The following is a 16,185-nucleotide window of genomic DNA, read 5'->3' on the forward strand; positions in this document are numbered from 1 at the left end:
TAATCAACTTCCTTAATCAACTCCCTGAGTTCCCCTAGCACTTTCTCAGTGTTTCCGTTAAGGCAGTAATTTTCAACATTTTTCATCTCATGGCACACATAAACTAATTACTAAAATTCAGTGGCACACCAAAACAAATTTTTTAAAATATATTTTTATTGATTTCAGAGAGGAAGGGAGTTAGAGAGATAGATAAAAACATCAATGATGAGAGAGAATCATTGATTGGCTGCCTCCTGCACGCCCCCTACTGGGATCGAGCCCACAACCTGGGCATGTGCCCTTGACTGGAATCAAACCTGGGACCCTTCAGTCCACAGGCTGACGCTCTATCCACTGAGCCAAACCAGCTAGGGCCAAAACAAATTTTTTTTTGACAAAAAATAGGTATAATTTGGATTCATTCATACGGATGCCTATTGTTGTGTTGGCTGTTGTCATTTTTGTTGTTGTTAATCCTCACCTGAGGATATTTTCCCAGATTTTTTTAGAGAGAGTGAAAGGAATGGGGAGAGACAGAGAGAAATATCATTGTGAGAGAGACACATCAATTGGTTGCCTCCCACACCGGTCCCAATTGGCACTGGGAATTGAGCCTGCAACTAAGGTATGTGCCCTTTACTGGAATTAAACCTGAAACCCTTCAGTCCTCGGGCCAACACTCTATTCAAACTGGCTAGGGCTGTTGTCATTTTTTTTTATTTGACAGTCTAAGTGAAAAGAAGTCAGTGCCCTAAGTAGTCAGGTATTACATGTTTTATTTATTATTATTTTTAAAAATATGTTTTTATTGACTTGAAAGAGAGAGGAAGGGAGATGGAGAGAGAGAGAGAGAGAGAGAGAAGCATCAATGTGAGAGAGAAACATCATTCGGCTGTCTCCTGCACGCCCTCTACTGGAGACTGAGCCAGCAACCCAGGCATGTGCCCTGACTGGGAAGCCAACAGGCAACCTCGTGTGCATGGCCTCATGCTCCACCAACTGAGCCACACTGGTAGGGCAGGTATTGCATGTTTTAAAAATTCTTGAAAATTACTGTAATGAAGAAACCAGAAGAAAGTAACTATTTTTCCCTCCCAGCCTGTAAGCTCTTTGAAGTCAGAATCAGTACAAGCTACCTTTGAACTAGATATTTACAAGGTTTAAGGATCTTGCACCTGGTCATTGCTCAATAAATACTATTTCTTTATGCCCTGGCTGGTTTGGCTCAGTGGATAGAGTGTCAGCCTATGGACTGAAGGGTCCCGGTTTGATTCCAGTCAACGGGCTCCATCCCCAGTAGGGGGCATGCAGGGAGGCAGCCAATCAGTGATTCTCTCTTATCATTGATGTTTCTCTCTCTCCTTCTTCCTTCCTCTCTAAAATCAATAAAAATATATTTTAAAAAATAATAAATTAAAAATAAATAAATTACTAGTTATTTGAATATCAGCTCAAATTCAGTCATCAAACATTTGATTCTTAGCCCTGGCCAGGTAGCCCAGTCAGTTAGAGTGTGCCCAGACTGCAGGTTCAATTCCTCAGTCAGGGCACATACAAGAATCAACCAATGAATGCATACATAAGTGGAACAACAAACTGATGTTTCTCTCTCTCTCTCTCTCTCTCTCTCTCTCTCTCTCTCTCTCTCTCTCTCTCCCCCAACAAACTGATGTTTCTCTCTCTCTCTCTCTCTCTCTCTCTCTCTCTCTTTCTCAAAATTGGTAAAATAATTTATTTTTAACTTTATCTTTGAAATTATATATACTTTATTGTTATTAAATAAAAATAAAGTATTGTTATTTAATAACAGGGACATGCAGGGGAAACCAATGAATTCGTGAATGGATGGAATAACAGGTTGATATTTCTTTCTCCCTCCCTCTCTTCTCTCTCGCCTCTCCTCTCTCTCTAAAATTAATTTTAAAATATTTTTTTAAAAAATAAAAAGCTGAAAGTTTTGTCATGCAACAAATGTCCGTTAGAGGGCTCCCTTGACACTTGAGAAAACAAGACCAAATGTTCTGCTAAATGTTTGACCAGGATGTCCACAATTAGGTAATAATAAAAGGGGGAATAGTCAGAGTACAATAAATACTTTTAAAAGTAGCACTGTCCCCCACTTGCTTCTAGCTGTATGCGCAGACTCCGTCCTGTGGCGGTCTGCCTGGACCCGCACAGACACCCACAGCGAGGTAGCCTCTCTGTCTCTGTTCACCTCTCTGCGTGGAAATGACGTTACCTTCCTCCAAGGGCAGGGGCGAAGAGTAAGGAGACAATGCATCGTGGAAGTGCTCAATGTGTGGTGGTTGGTATTGCTTCACATCAATTAACGGAAGTTCTTCTGTGCGTGTTACATACCACTGAGCGAGCTCTGCCTCCTGGCGCCCCTATGAATGAGTGACATCCACAGGGTCCTGTCCTCAGCAGCCCTGCTCAGCTCCTGTAGATGCCTGCCTATGGCTTCTTTTAGGGAGTCAATCCATCTCATGTTTGGTCTTCCTCTTTATGTGCCTTCTGTTTTTCCCAGCATTACTGTCTTTTCCAAAGAACCCTGCCTTCCCATGATGTGCCCAAAGTAGGAGAGCTTCAGTTTCGCCATTTTTGCCTCTAGCTGTGTTTCAGGCTAATTTGCTCTAGGGCCCATTTGTCTTTCTAGTGGTCCAGGGTATCAGTAGAGCTCTCCAACACCATATTTCAAATGAATCAGTTTTTTTCCTATCAACCTTCTTCACTGTCCAACTTTGTATCCACACAGAGTAAATTACTTTCCTATGCCTTTTCCAATCATTTTCCTGTGCCCAAATTCCAGCTCTCCTTCAAGGCCCTCCTCCTCAAATACTGCCTCTCCTCTGGAGAGTGAGCAGACATGCTTAGTCCCCAACCCCAGAGCCCCTTTGTGGCTCTCCTTTACCTTCCTTCCACAGCCAAGCTTTTGGGCAAAGTTGTCTACATTTCCATTTATTCAACGGATCATGATCAGGCTTCAAACATTGTTTCCCAGACATAATATACTCCATCACACCTGCACCTCTTTGCACATATGGTTTCTCCTGTCCGTCCTTATCTGTCTACCATTCACCTCTTAACACTCTGCCAGCCTGGGAGGCCTGCTCACACCCCCACGAGTGATTCAGATGCTTGGCGCCCATGTTGCTATGGCACCCATCTAGCATACGTATATTCCACTGTGCTATAACACTTATCTGTCTTCCCATGATACCATTAGCTACTAATTGAGGGTACAGACCATGTTTCATCTGTAGCATATAACAGTGTCTGGTAGGGAGGAGTCACTCAAATACTTGTCAGATGAGGTCCATATGCTCTTAGAATTAGCATTTGTTTAGTGTGTACTCCACAATACCCAGAAGGCAATTTGCAATAAGGAAGCTCAAAAGACAAACATGCACACCCCTGAATTTCACAAGATATTGCAAAAGGCACATGACTATAAAAACTATGCCAAAACCACAATTCTAAGAAAAAGGAATGGGCAAAAAACATTTTGATTCGGTGGAATTCTATGGCAAAACAAAGAAGGTTGCTGTTTGATCACCAATTTTTCATATTGAAAACCCAAAACTCATAACTGATTTTGCCCTTGAAAAACTGCTAGGAGAAGTTAGGTTCTAGAAAATATTCCTCATTTTTACAGAAGAATTTGAGCAAATAAACACATATAATGAGACACTAGGCAATGGAATAATTTTGCTGGGGGACAGGACTAAGAGAGTACCTGCAGGTAAACCTTCTTCACACCAGGCACATAGTCTGCAATCCGGCCGAAGAGCAGCCGTCCAACTCCCGAAGTGATGCCAATGCACATGAGAACCACCTCCTTGTTGGTTTCATCTTTAAACCTTTCATTCACATATTTCACCTGGAGACCAAAGAGAAGGAAGCCACACTAAATACGGTAGGAAAATATGACAGGTCTGGAAGCATTGTACAAATGCCTTTGGGTCTCTACAATGTAATGGAATCTCAGCCCCTTGTAACTTCAAATATTTATAAAAAGTGCTCTGTGAGAACATATGAAGAAAAGCTAACATGATTTAGTGTGCGTGAAAGAAATGAGAATTTTTATAAGCTCTTTTTAAATTTGTAATGAAGGGTTACCAACACACACTTTATAAGTTAACATTGATCTGTTAGCTAAAGGAAGAGAACAGCCCTGTAAACACCGCTCTCTCAAGATCACCCAAGGACCCAGCACATTATCTCCTCCCCTGAAAGGCAGTTTAGGGACCAATGCTGGAGTTTCAGCTCCTTGAGGAGGGCCTGAACCAAACTAACAGCCCTGGATTAAGTTGTACTGGAGCTTCCAGGATAAAAGCATAAGGTTCTCTACCTGTGAATTTGCCTATTTCTGTGACCTTACGATACGGAGGCAGTTTAACAGTGTTGAAAAGAAAAGACTCCAGAGAGACTGCTTGGGTTCAAGTCCTGGTTCCATCCCTTATCAGCCTTGTGACCCTGGGAAAATTCTTAACCACCAGGGCCTCAGTTTCCTTGCTGGTAAATGGGGATAGCGATAGTACTTCAAGAGGGTAGCTGTAATTATTAAATACTAGAGGCCCAGTGCATGATTAAATCATGCACGGGTAGGGTCCCCTACATGCTTTTGCTTTCGATCACAGGGGAGCTGGGTGCCTGTCCGCTGGTGCACCAGGCCTTTCAGAAGCCTTCTGTGCAGCGGAGGCTTCTGAAAGGCCTGGTGCCGGAGCAGACAGGCACCCAGCTCCCCCGCTTTTGATGGTCCGCGGTGGGACGTGAGCTCGCTGCCCCAGAGGCCCCTTCTGTGCCGCAGCACAGCCATGGCACAGACGCTGAGCTCGCGCTGCCACTGGCGACATGAGCTCAGCATTCCGCTGGCCCAATCGGCCACCCCGGCCACCCAGAGTCCCGCCCCCCCCACGCCTCCTGGCCAATTGTGGGCATAGCGAAGGTACGGTCAATTTGCATATTTGTCTATTATTAGGTAGGATCTGTAGGAAGAACTTAGAAGAGTACCTGACACACAGCTAATAATGATCAGATATTAATTTTAGCCTAATTATTTTAAAGGGGCCTTTCCTTTCATTTACAGTCTGCTTAGAACAATGATTGTAAGCCAACAGCCTGACAATGTTTAAGAAGGCAGTGTGACCAGGCAGGTGTTACATTGGGTGACAACACAAAGCTCAGCACCCACCGTAAGCTTTGCTCCCACAGCCAGAGTTTTACAGTTTCACATTTCGCCCCACCTCTCTTAGCATTTCCATTTTCTTCATGATCATCTCTCTGTGCTCACAACAAGGAGAAAAAGCACATTGTACTCCTACTGAGATATTATAACAAACACAAACAGCTGTTTCAAACAACCAGACTCCCTGCGCCCCTACACCAAACACTGGCCTGAATTCTGGGAGCCTGCAAAGCAGATTTCCCAGCAAGTTCAAAGGCCCAGATGGCTCCCATGTGGCACCAGCAGCCTTCCCGGATGACATCTCCTTAAGAGACGTCCATTTCGCATTTTTAGCCTACGTGGTTATGCTAACCCATCACATCTGTCTTTTCCCTTTCAAAACTGGTAACTGTTCTCCTGTATTTTCACACTGGTCCAGAATAATCCTCCTATAATATGGTTTGATCTCATCAATCCCTTATTCACCAGTTCCCTGATGCCTACATTTATACTCCTTAGTTTAGCATTAAAAGCCCTCCTTGATCTGTCACCAATCCATCTTTGTACCTTTATTGCCTACCAACCCTTGACTCAGAAGTGGAGTAAATACCTAAATACCTGCAGGACTCAGGCACAGTGCATGAAACCGACCGCTGGAGAGGGGAGTATTCCCACAGAGGACCACCAGTGTAGCCAAGCCCCTCCCAGCCCCCTTTTATTTTAAAAAGACAGCAGAAATCTGGACTTCTGTGTGCAAGTGCTGGCACCTAACTAAAGTTAGAACACTGCATGATCCAACCCCACCCAGGGAAGCCAAACAAAACATGTCTGCACACTGCATTAGGCCAGCTTTGATCTCAGCCCTAACCCATCTGGCCCAGCAGGATGGGTATATTCAGTGTCTGAAACATTCTTACCTCACTACATTTCTGCTGCCTCTTCTACCTTCTTTGACTTTCTAAATTCTATCCATTCTTTAAGAGTCTGCTGAAATCCCCCCCCCCCCCGCCCTTTTCTATAAAGCTGCCCTTGATTACCTCAGCTTCACAGCCCCTTCTTGTTAACTGCCTAAAGTTTTCACTGGCACCTTAAGTACTGGGTTCCTTCCCAGCCTTTCTAGCTTCTAACTCTAAATATACTCTTGAGTAAACTCTTCCCCGTCAAACTGGACATTTCCACCTGCCTGTGACAAAAGTACCTCAGGGTCAACATGCCCCACGCTGAACTCATCTCCCCTTACAACCTGTTCTCCTTCCGTGTCAGTTAACACTACTGCCGTTGGCCCAACTACCCGAGGTAGGAACCTGGTAACTATCCTAGATTACTCCCTCCCTCTCTTCAAATCCAACAGTGACCACCGAATTCAGGTGATTTGACCTCCTAAATCTCTGTCAGCCCACGTTCCCCATAGTGTTTCTTTTTTTATTTTATTTTTATTTTTTTATTGATTTCAGAGAGTAAGGGAGAGGGATAGAGAAACAGAAACATCAATGATGAGAGAGAATCATTGATCCGCTGCCTCCTGCACGCCCCCTACTAGGGATCGAACCTGCAACCGGGCATGTGCCCTTGACCAGAATTGAACCCAGGACCCTTCAGTCCACTCGCTGACGCTCTATCCACTGAGCCAAACCAGCTAGGGGCAAACCAGGTTCTTATCACTCCTCACCTAGACCACTGCAACAGCCTCCTAACAATGCTTCTTGCTTGAACCTCACTCCTAAATCTCTAGCCTATATTCTCTGAAACCATCAAGTTAAGTTCTCTGCCCAAGATCCTTTTACAGCGCCCATAATCTTCAGGGTAAAGTTCAAACTCTTGGCTTGACAGATAAAACTTTCCTCCTTTGCTACTGCAGCCTCACCTTCGGCTGACTCCTTATATTCTCCATGTTAATTAACACTGTGTTGTCCAATATGGCCTGAGCTATTAAGTACTTTAAATGTGGCTAGTCAAACTGAGATGTATTGTAAGTGTACAAACACACAGCAAATATAGAAAACTTGGGGGGGGGACACGCAAAATATCTCAATAATTTAAAAATGTTGATTCCATGTTGAAATAGTATTTTTGGCTATATTGATTAAATGAAATATGAAACTAATTTCATTTTGTTTTTTTACTTTTTAAAATATGGGGAAGGGGGTGGGGGAGATAGAGAAGGGTACAGGGGTGATAAATGGTGATGGAAGGAGACTTAGGGTGGTGAACACAGAAAACAGTGTACAGATGATGTGTGGTAAAATTGTGCACTTGAAACCTGTACAATTTTGTTAACCAGTGCCAACCAATAAAGTCAATAAAAGGAAAAAAAAATATGGCTACTAGAAATTTTTAAATTCCATATGTGGCTTGCATTATATTTCTATTGAACAATGTTGGTCTAAGTAAGAAATCCACGTGTAGCTGCAAAGATAAGACAGCTGTCAATAAAAGGCCCCAAACTGGCTTATTCCTCTGAGCCCTTATTACTTCCCATAAGTGAGATATTAGATAAAGTAGAAAGAGATGGATTCCATCTCAATTCTGAAGAAAAAGAATCTCCTGATCTAAAGCAGGTGGGATAAAATTAAGTGTGTTCATTGGTTTTATTTGGAATTTGAATCCAGACTCTACTGTTATTAACCCACTTCAGGAAGCACCCAAAGGATCTATTCTAACTTTTAAAAATTATTTTTATTGATTTCAGAGAGAAGGAAAAAGAGGGGTGCCGAGAACCAATTCCAGCATGTAATAATCACAAGAGTTTTACCAAAAGGTTGGTGAAGCTTGGGGAGCTCCACAGGGTTGAGTCACATGTAGTTTATCTGTTGGAAAGAGCTACAAAGCATTTCCCCAAAACCTGAATGGGACTGTTAACTGCCAGACAGCTCAGGGCATTTTACTGCCTCCTGTTGGCCAAACACCTGAACAGCTGTAGGCTATTCCCCAAACTGACAATCTCTGTAAACCCTTTGATACCAAACCCTTTGAAGTGTGTATTGCCACCTTGCCTTGGGACAGATTGTGTTTAACAAAAGCTCGGGGTCCTTGGTCAAGGAGGAGAGTCTTCTAGCTCCTTCAGCTGGAAGCTCCTCTGACCCCCAATGCCTCTCAAAAATATCTTTCGTCCACGGACTCCTTCTTAATCATCTACGCGCAGCACTTTGTCCAGAACACTGAACCCTTTGTAAGGCTGGGGAAAAAGAACCCCGGCAGAGGGAGAGAGAGAAACATCAATGATGAGAAAGAATCACTGATTGGCTGCCTCCTGCACACCCCTTACTAGGGATCGAGCTGCAACCCAGACATGTGCCCTGACCAGAAATCGAACCATGACCTCCTGGTTCATAGGTCGACACTCAACTACTGAGCCACACTGGCCAGGCTCCCTCCACATTTTCAAGGGGATGGGTGGTTTTTGCTTAATGTCTTGTATATAATGTTTATGTAATTTATTACATTGCAAATATGATAAAAACATTGGAGCATACAAGTTAAACTACAGGCATACGCTGAGGTATTGTAGGTTCAGTTCCAGGTCACCACAATAAAGCAAGCATCCCAATAAAGTGAGTGAGTAGAAATCTTCTTTGTCTTCAATTTGTAAAAAAACAACAACACAGTAACTATAAAAGCAGCGAGTATCATAATAAAGCAAGGTATGCCTGTATATATCTTTGGTTAATAGTAGTTCCAAAAAGGGGGGAACTGCGAGAGACTTAAAACAAAGATAGCTTTCTTTCTTTTCTTTCTCCTTCTTTCCTCCCTCCCTCCCTCCCTCCCTTCCTTTCTTTCTTCCTTCCTTCCTTCCTTCTCCTCACCTGAGGATATTTTTCCATTGATTTTTAGAGAGAGTGGAAGGAAGAGAGGGGGGAGAAAGAGAGAGAGAGAAACATTGATGTGAGACACATTGATTGATTGCCTCCCACACTCGCCCTGACCCAGGCCAGGAATCAAGCCTGCAACCTAAGTACATGCCCTTGATGGGAATCAAACCTGAGACCTGAGACCTTTCGATCTGAGGGCCAACACTCCAACCACTGAGCAACCAGCCAGGGCAAAGATAGCTTTATTCCTGACGGTGGACTTGAAGTAACAGCTGACTGACTGAAAGTACCCAGTGCTTCCAGAGGCAGTACTTTCAGACGCTAGGAAAGCAGGGCCAACAGGGGCCCCACAGAGCCCTGCAGGATATGGAACTAAAAGACTACAACGGCCTTTGCAGAATTGAGGGGAAACGTCAACAATATTTATCATCCATTGTTGCTGCAGTTACTATGCACTTCGGGAGATAAGCAGATTCCTGGCATGCAGTCACCTGCCCTTTTCTGTGATGATTTTGATTCCCCGATCCTCTTGCCCTTCCTCTTCAGTATTTGTCAACCGCAGAAGAGGGGTAGACAACAGGTAGGCATGTGCACTCACTTTGTCTCTAGGAGAACAAAGTCTTTTGGCTGGAGCAGGGGACCTCATCTTTTACATTTACATGGTTCATCCAAAAACATGGCGGAAAATGCTAGACAATGTTCTCAGTGGTTTGGGAATGCGGAATGATCCCTGCAGGTTCCTCCTTTTCAACAGGGATACTGAGCTCAGGACACTTTCACTCTCCTGCTTTTCACCCCAGAGATTAGCAGCCTCAGCTTGTGGCCTCTCATTTGCTTGCAGGTTAATCTCTAAGACTATATCCATTCAACATTTAAATGCCATTCCATAACTCTAAAAGAGCATTCTGCATAAATATACATTTTTATTTAATTTGTTGGAGTGACACTGGTTAACAAAATTACTATGTAGGCTTCAGGTATATTAAATACACTTTTTAAAAGGTAAACTCAAAGAAAGGAGCCTGGCCCCTTTAAAAATTTGATGTACATTTGAAAAGGAGTAGACAGCCTGCTAGATGGTTAATGGGTAATCTCAGAATTTGTTGCAAATCAAAACTTTACACTACCCTTTGACTTCAAAGTAAGATGAACAAGTCTCCTAATTGGAATGAGGGTTTGGTTTGTTTCTTCTTTCTTTTTTAAACAACTCTGTTTTCTCTATCTCTGTGTTTGCTAAGAAAAGGGAGTAAATTAAAACAAGTGGGGCATTCCCTTAGAAGTTTTACATGAGCACTGCACCCCAGTGAGGTGAGTAAAGGTAGAAGAAAACTAACTCCACAGATTTGGGTACATAAAATTAAGCCCTTTACATCATATAATATTGAAATATGACTTTATGGCCATTAGATAGGTATTGATTAGGTCAGCCGTAAAGTGTCGTTTTAGCTTATTAAATCTGATCAACTGTGCTTTGAGAATAAACAGCTCTAAGAAATGCTTGAAGTAAAAATATAAAATGTCTTTGCCTGCCAACACTTTTAAGGACTATCACTTTTAGGCACCCCAGTGTCTATTACTAATAATATTTTCTGTCATGACTACACTGTGGCACAGGTATCTACTGCCTCCTCAGCAGCTGACCGAATGGAGAGCAGACCTTTGGCCCAACAGAAACTCTGGAAGGCATGGGCAGTTGGTTCTGTTTGTTTTAAACTGCCAGTCTTTCCATTTCATTACGCTGGGTTTCCATGGTGTCCGTAATCACACATGGCACCATTAAGACACGTAAAAACTGGGACAGAGAAAAAAGAGGGAAATGTTTCCAGAGTGAAGATTATTTAACAACCAAAGGGGTTGAAAAAGAAGAGTTCAGAAGGAAGAAAGATGGCTGATGGTGGTCTAATTTTGAAAACTGTAAACATTCTTTAAAACCTTATTTTCCCTTTAAAAACACACACACACACACACACACACACACACACACACACACACACACAAATTTCCTTAGATTAAAACAAAACAATCCATCCTCGATATAGCATTATTTAGATCAGATCGAGATTTGACAAAATGTCCTACAGCAATTATCAATCCAAACCATTTTGGAGCCCAGCTGGTGTTGCTCAGTGGTTGAGCATTGACCCATGAACCAGGAGGTCAGGATTCGATTCCCGCTCAGGACACATGCCTGGGTTGTGAGCTCGATCCCCAGTAGAGGGCGTGCAGGAGGCAGCCAATTAATGATCCTATCATTAATGTTTCTCTCCCTCTCACATCCTCTCTCTAAAATCAATAAAAACATATTAAAGAAAACACAATGTGGATTTAGATGCCAGTTCAAATAATCCTAATTTTTAAAAATTGATTTTAGAGAGAGGGAAGGAGAGTGGGAGAGGGGGAGAGAGAGAGAGAGAGAGACATCGATTTGTTGTTTCACTTATTTATGCCTTCATGAGTTGATCCTTGTATGTGCCCTGACCAGGGATCGAACCCACAACCTTGGCGTATGAAGACAACTCTCTAACCAACTGAGCTACCCAGCCAAGGCAGTCCTGAATTTGTGAAATTAAAATGGACTTCATCTTAAAATAGAAAATAAGCCACTAGGATTGTTAGGTAACTTGAAATTATTTAGTGACCCTGATAATAATTTTTGTGTTATAAACTTCACAAATCATCAAAAACTGTACTAGCCTTGGCCCTGGCCGGTTGGTTAGCTCAGTTGGTTACAGCATCGTCCCTATATGCCAAGGTTGTGGGCTTGATCTTGAGTCAGGGAACATACAAGAAGCAACCAATAAAGTCATAAATAAGTGGAACAACAAGTTGGTATTTCTCTCTCCCCCTTCCTCTCTCTTTAAAATCAATTAATAAATTAAAACATTAAAAACAAACTGTACTAGTCTTTCCTGGAACAATTAAATTTGTTTAATTTGTTGGGATTTTTTTTCCAAATTATAAGAAAAAGTTTATTTAGAAAGTCACAGAGGTATTAAGAAGTAAGCCACAGAAGAAGTGGGCCCAGGAAACCTCTTCCTGGAGCTTAGGAAAAAAGAATCCTTCCACTGTCGTCATTCCGTATTTCTGAGATATGCTTCTTGAGGAAAGGAGTGGGGGAAGGCTCAGGCATGCTCCAGAGAGAGAGCCGCAATCTGTTGGCTTATTTACATTTTTATTCATTACACCTAAATCCAGATGTGATTCTGGACAGTGTCTTTCTTGGAATCTCATTTTTGGCACACCAGATTCACCACTCTCTGACCCTTGATTCCTGGCTAGTTCATTCCATGGATGAACACAATGGAATGTGAATTGTTCAGACGGTGTCCTTCTGAGCAGGAGCTACAGGGCCTCTACTCTGGCCATCACATTGGCTGCAGAGGGCTCAGCCATAGTCTACAGCACTTTGAAGAAGCACAGTGGCTGCAAAGGCTCTCGCAGATGTGATGAATGCTCTTATGTGGCACCATGTGTTTTCCATTTGTTTTTATTTTTTAAGGATATGCTCTTTTAAACTTACTCCTGGATTTACCTGATGATAAAGTCACCCATTGGCTAAATGTGCATGCAAATAAACCGATGTGTGGGTTATGAAGTCAGTAATCAGTAGATGAATTGCATGAATTTGGAAAAGTAGTCCAAAATGAACAAATGCACCCACCAAAAGGCTAGTTCAAGTAAACCTAAATTTTAGAATTTTAAAATAAATTTCATGTTAAAATAGAAAGAAATAATTTCAGAAAGTATTATTTAAATCACTAGAACTTTACTTATTTAATGACCCGGCAAGAATGTCAGTAAGCCAGATATTTTATAAATTATCAAAATTGGTTCCATTTCTTCTTTTTGTGTTTTTTTTTTTTTTGTGTGTGATTTTTTTTCTTTTTATTGAATTTATTGTGACACTGGTTAACAAAATTATATATGTTTCAGGTGCACAATTCCACAATACATCATCTGTACATTGTATTGTGTTCACTACCCAAGTCAAGTCTCCTTCCATCACCATTTATGCCCTCTATACCCTCCTCCACCTCTTCCACCCCTCCCCCTAGCAATAACCACACTATTTCTTCTTGAACAATGAAAGATGTGTAGACTGGTGGTTTATTGAAAAAAAAATTTTTTTTTTACTTTTTTGAGAGAAGCAGAGAAATTGGAGCATTAGTTCTTATTCAGCTTCTTAATTTTACCCTTAATTCTAAAGTTTGAACAAAGATTTATCCTTCCATAAAAATTCTATCTTCTAACCTCACCTCACTAAAATTCCATCAGACCAGTGATGTTGGCTAGAGAATGCCTTTACCAAAGCCTCTATCCTCCTTTCTCCTCTAGTCTTTGTAAGGCATAGAATATTGAGTCTTTTCTATTAATTCTAAGAATTATCTCATTGCTGACTTTCTCCCTAGTATCACTTCAAATTAAAATTTTTAAAATCTGGATGAAGATTAAAATTGTGTATCTTTTCCAGTTGTACCCAAGAATTACATATTTTAAAATAAATATTTTAAACTATTACAGAAGTTCCCATTTTAATTTTTTATTTTAATAAAATTCACATCACCTTACATTTACCACTTTAACTGTTTTTAATTGATTTTTTAGAGAGAGGAAAGGAGAGGGGGGAGAAAGAGAGAGAGAGAGAGAAACATCGATTTGTTGTTCCACACTGTTGTCCCACTTATTTATGTATTCATTGGTTGATTCTTATATGTGCCCTGACCAGGGATCAAACCCACCACCTTGATGTATCAGGTTGACGTGCTAACCAACTGAGCTGCCTGGCCAGGGCCCACTCGAACCATTTTTAATTGTACAGCTCAATGGCAATGAAGTATACTCAACTTCCTGTCAATCATCACCATCACTGATTTACAGAACTTTTTCATTTTACCAGACTAAAACTCTGGACTATCAAACAATAACTCCTCATCTGCCCCCTTCCCCAAGCCCTTAGCAACCCCCATTCTACTTTCCATATCTATGAATTTGACTACTTTAGGCACCTCATCTATGTGGAATCATATAGTATTTGATCTTTTGTGTCTGGCTTATTTCACTTAATATGTCTTCAACGTCCATCCACATTGTAGTATGTGTCCCAAGCATTACCTAATATATATATATATATATATATATATATATATATAATTTTTAAAATGTTTTTAGCCAAAACCGGTTTGGCTCAGTGGATAAAGCATCGGCCTGCGGACTCAAGGGTCCCAGGTTCAATTCCTGTCAAGGGCATGTACCTTGGTTGCGGGCACATCCCCAGTAGGGGGTGTGCAAGAGGCAGCTGATCGATGTTTCTCTCTCATCGATGTTTCTAACTCTCTATCCCTCTCTCTCTCTCCCTCTCTGTAAAAAATCAATAAAATATATTTTTTTAAATGTTTTTTATTGATTTTTGATTTTTAGAGAGAGAGGAAAGGAGGAGAGAGATGGAAACATCAAGAGAGATAAACATCAACATAGATTGCCTGCCTCCTGCACACCCCTGCTGGGGATCGAGCCTGAAATCTGGGCATGTACCCCTAACCGGGAATTGAACTGGTGACCTCCTGGTGCATAGGTGGACACTCAACCACTGAAGCACACCGCTGGGCTAAAATACATATTATTTTATTCATAAATTACTTCTTTTACTTCTCCTTTATGTTATAGGTAGGCATTGACTTTTTATAAAAGTATGTGTACAGGTAGGTTTATGATCCAGGACTTTTATTTCAGAAAAAAAGGAGGCACTGGATCTGACACACTGCTCTAGACATGTGACAGGGTTGTAGAGCTTAAAAAGAAAGAGGTGGGATGGGACACTAGAGCTGAGCCATCCCAATCCCTGGATTCAGAGTGGCCCTAAGAGCTGAAGAGCAGGAGCAAGGAGATGCCTGGCAGAGAATTATGAAAAGTCAGGAACATAAAAAGGAAACCATGTGATCACATAAACGAAGCGAGTTAAGTAGGGACAGGGGTGCTTGATTTATGCGGTCGCTATTATAATTCTTTTTAAATTCCATAATCAATATGTGGCATTTTTAATCCCAGAGACGTGTACATGGGTCTAGAGGGGCCTGTGTTAGTCTACTTGCTAGTGCGGTCACCCGCATGCATCCCATTCTCCGGAGGCAGCTGGAAGAAGGTCCAAAGCATAGGAGGTATTATTTTACATCTGCAGGGCTGACTCTGTACCTCTTGTCACCCATTTCCACATCTTTAAATTATTCTACATTGAAATCAGAGTAGATAAGCATACTTTTACTTCTATTATGTAAGCTTTAAACCACACCCTGTCACTATGTGACCAGAGAAATACTCTAAACCAGTTAACTCCTTTCCTTGTAAGATAGAAATAAAACTGTTCCCACCTTTGGGGGTTATATATTGAAGATCAAAGAAAGAAAGAACTTGAAGAACATATGGTGTTGTTAGAATGAAAAGTAGTCATCAGCAGAGAAATTAGTAGACCTCATATTTCAGCAATTCAACCAACCTACAGCTCAGCCTGAAAATGGTCAAAAAACCTTTGCATGCCGGGCACATGCTAAGCGCTGGGGATGGAGCATTGAAGAGGGCTCTGTCCCTGCCCTTGCAAGTGTTCAGTCTACCTTACCTGTTTCTTCTGTATCATTTCCTGAGGTGTCAGGACACTTCCAACATAAAACTCAATGTCTTTTGTAGATAAATCCACAGTTTTCACCAGCCTTTCCCATACTTTCATTGAGCACATTATACAATATAAGGGTCTAACAAAAATATACTACTGCTACATTTCAACTTAAGTTAAAATTAGATATTTTTAAATATTTGTGGATTTCTTTCTCCTTAGCAAATTTTAAATCCTTTGGTGATTTGGGGCCTACATCCTAAGGGATAATTTTCATGCCTGAATAAATCATGCATCAGTTCTAAAAAAACTACTGAATTATCTACAAATACTTATTTTTTACTAACTAAATATAATTTGGAACGTGTGACAAACTTCTGCCTTACTAAAAGCAGCAGCTCTGTTTTAGTTTAATTATTGGTAAGTGATTAGTTTTCTAGATTTCTTACGTATCATGTCCTGTTCGCCTATCAAGTTCCTATACTAGTATATTACAATTTTTAAAAACTCAAAAGAAAAAAACACCTAACTTGTTTTAATGAGAGTGGTCTGTAGATATTTAACTTCACCATTAATGAGTCACAAGTGACCAGAGAAGTAAAGACCCTTATTCATCTAAAGTA

At 41.3% G+C, this 16,185-nt stretch overlaps 1 protein-coding gene across 1 annotated transcript in view; it reads right to left on the reverse strand.

Moving 5' to 3' along the window:
• Positions 1 to 16,185, reverse strand: part of SLC16A10 (solute carrier family 16 member 10) — a 97,357-nt gene that overhangs the window by 11,177 nt on the left and 69,995 nt on the right. Inside the window, exon 4 of the mRNA XM_079781117.1 lies at positions 3,719 to 3,862. Coding sequence (XP_079637243.1) covers positions 3,719 to 3,862 — 144 coding nt within the window. The remainder of the gene's footprint in view (positions 1 to 3,718; positions 3,863 to 16,185) is intronic.

Source organism: Cnephaeus nilssonii (genome assembly GCF_951640355.1).
Source record: "Cnephaeus nilssonii genome assembly, chromosome: 9".
Classification (NCBI taxonomy): Eukaryota; Metazoa; Chordata; class Mammalia; order Chiroptera; family Vespertilionidae; genus Cnephaeus; species Cnephaeus nilssonii.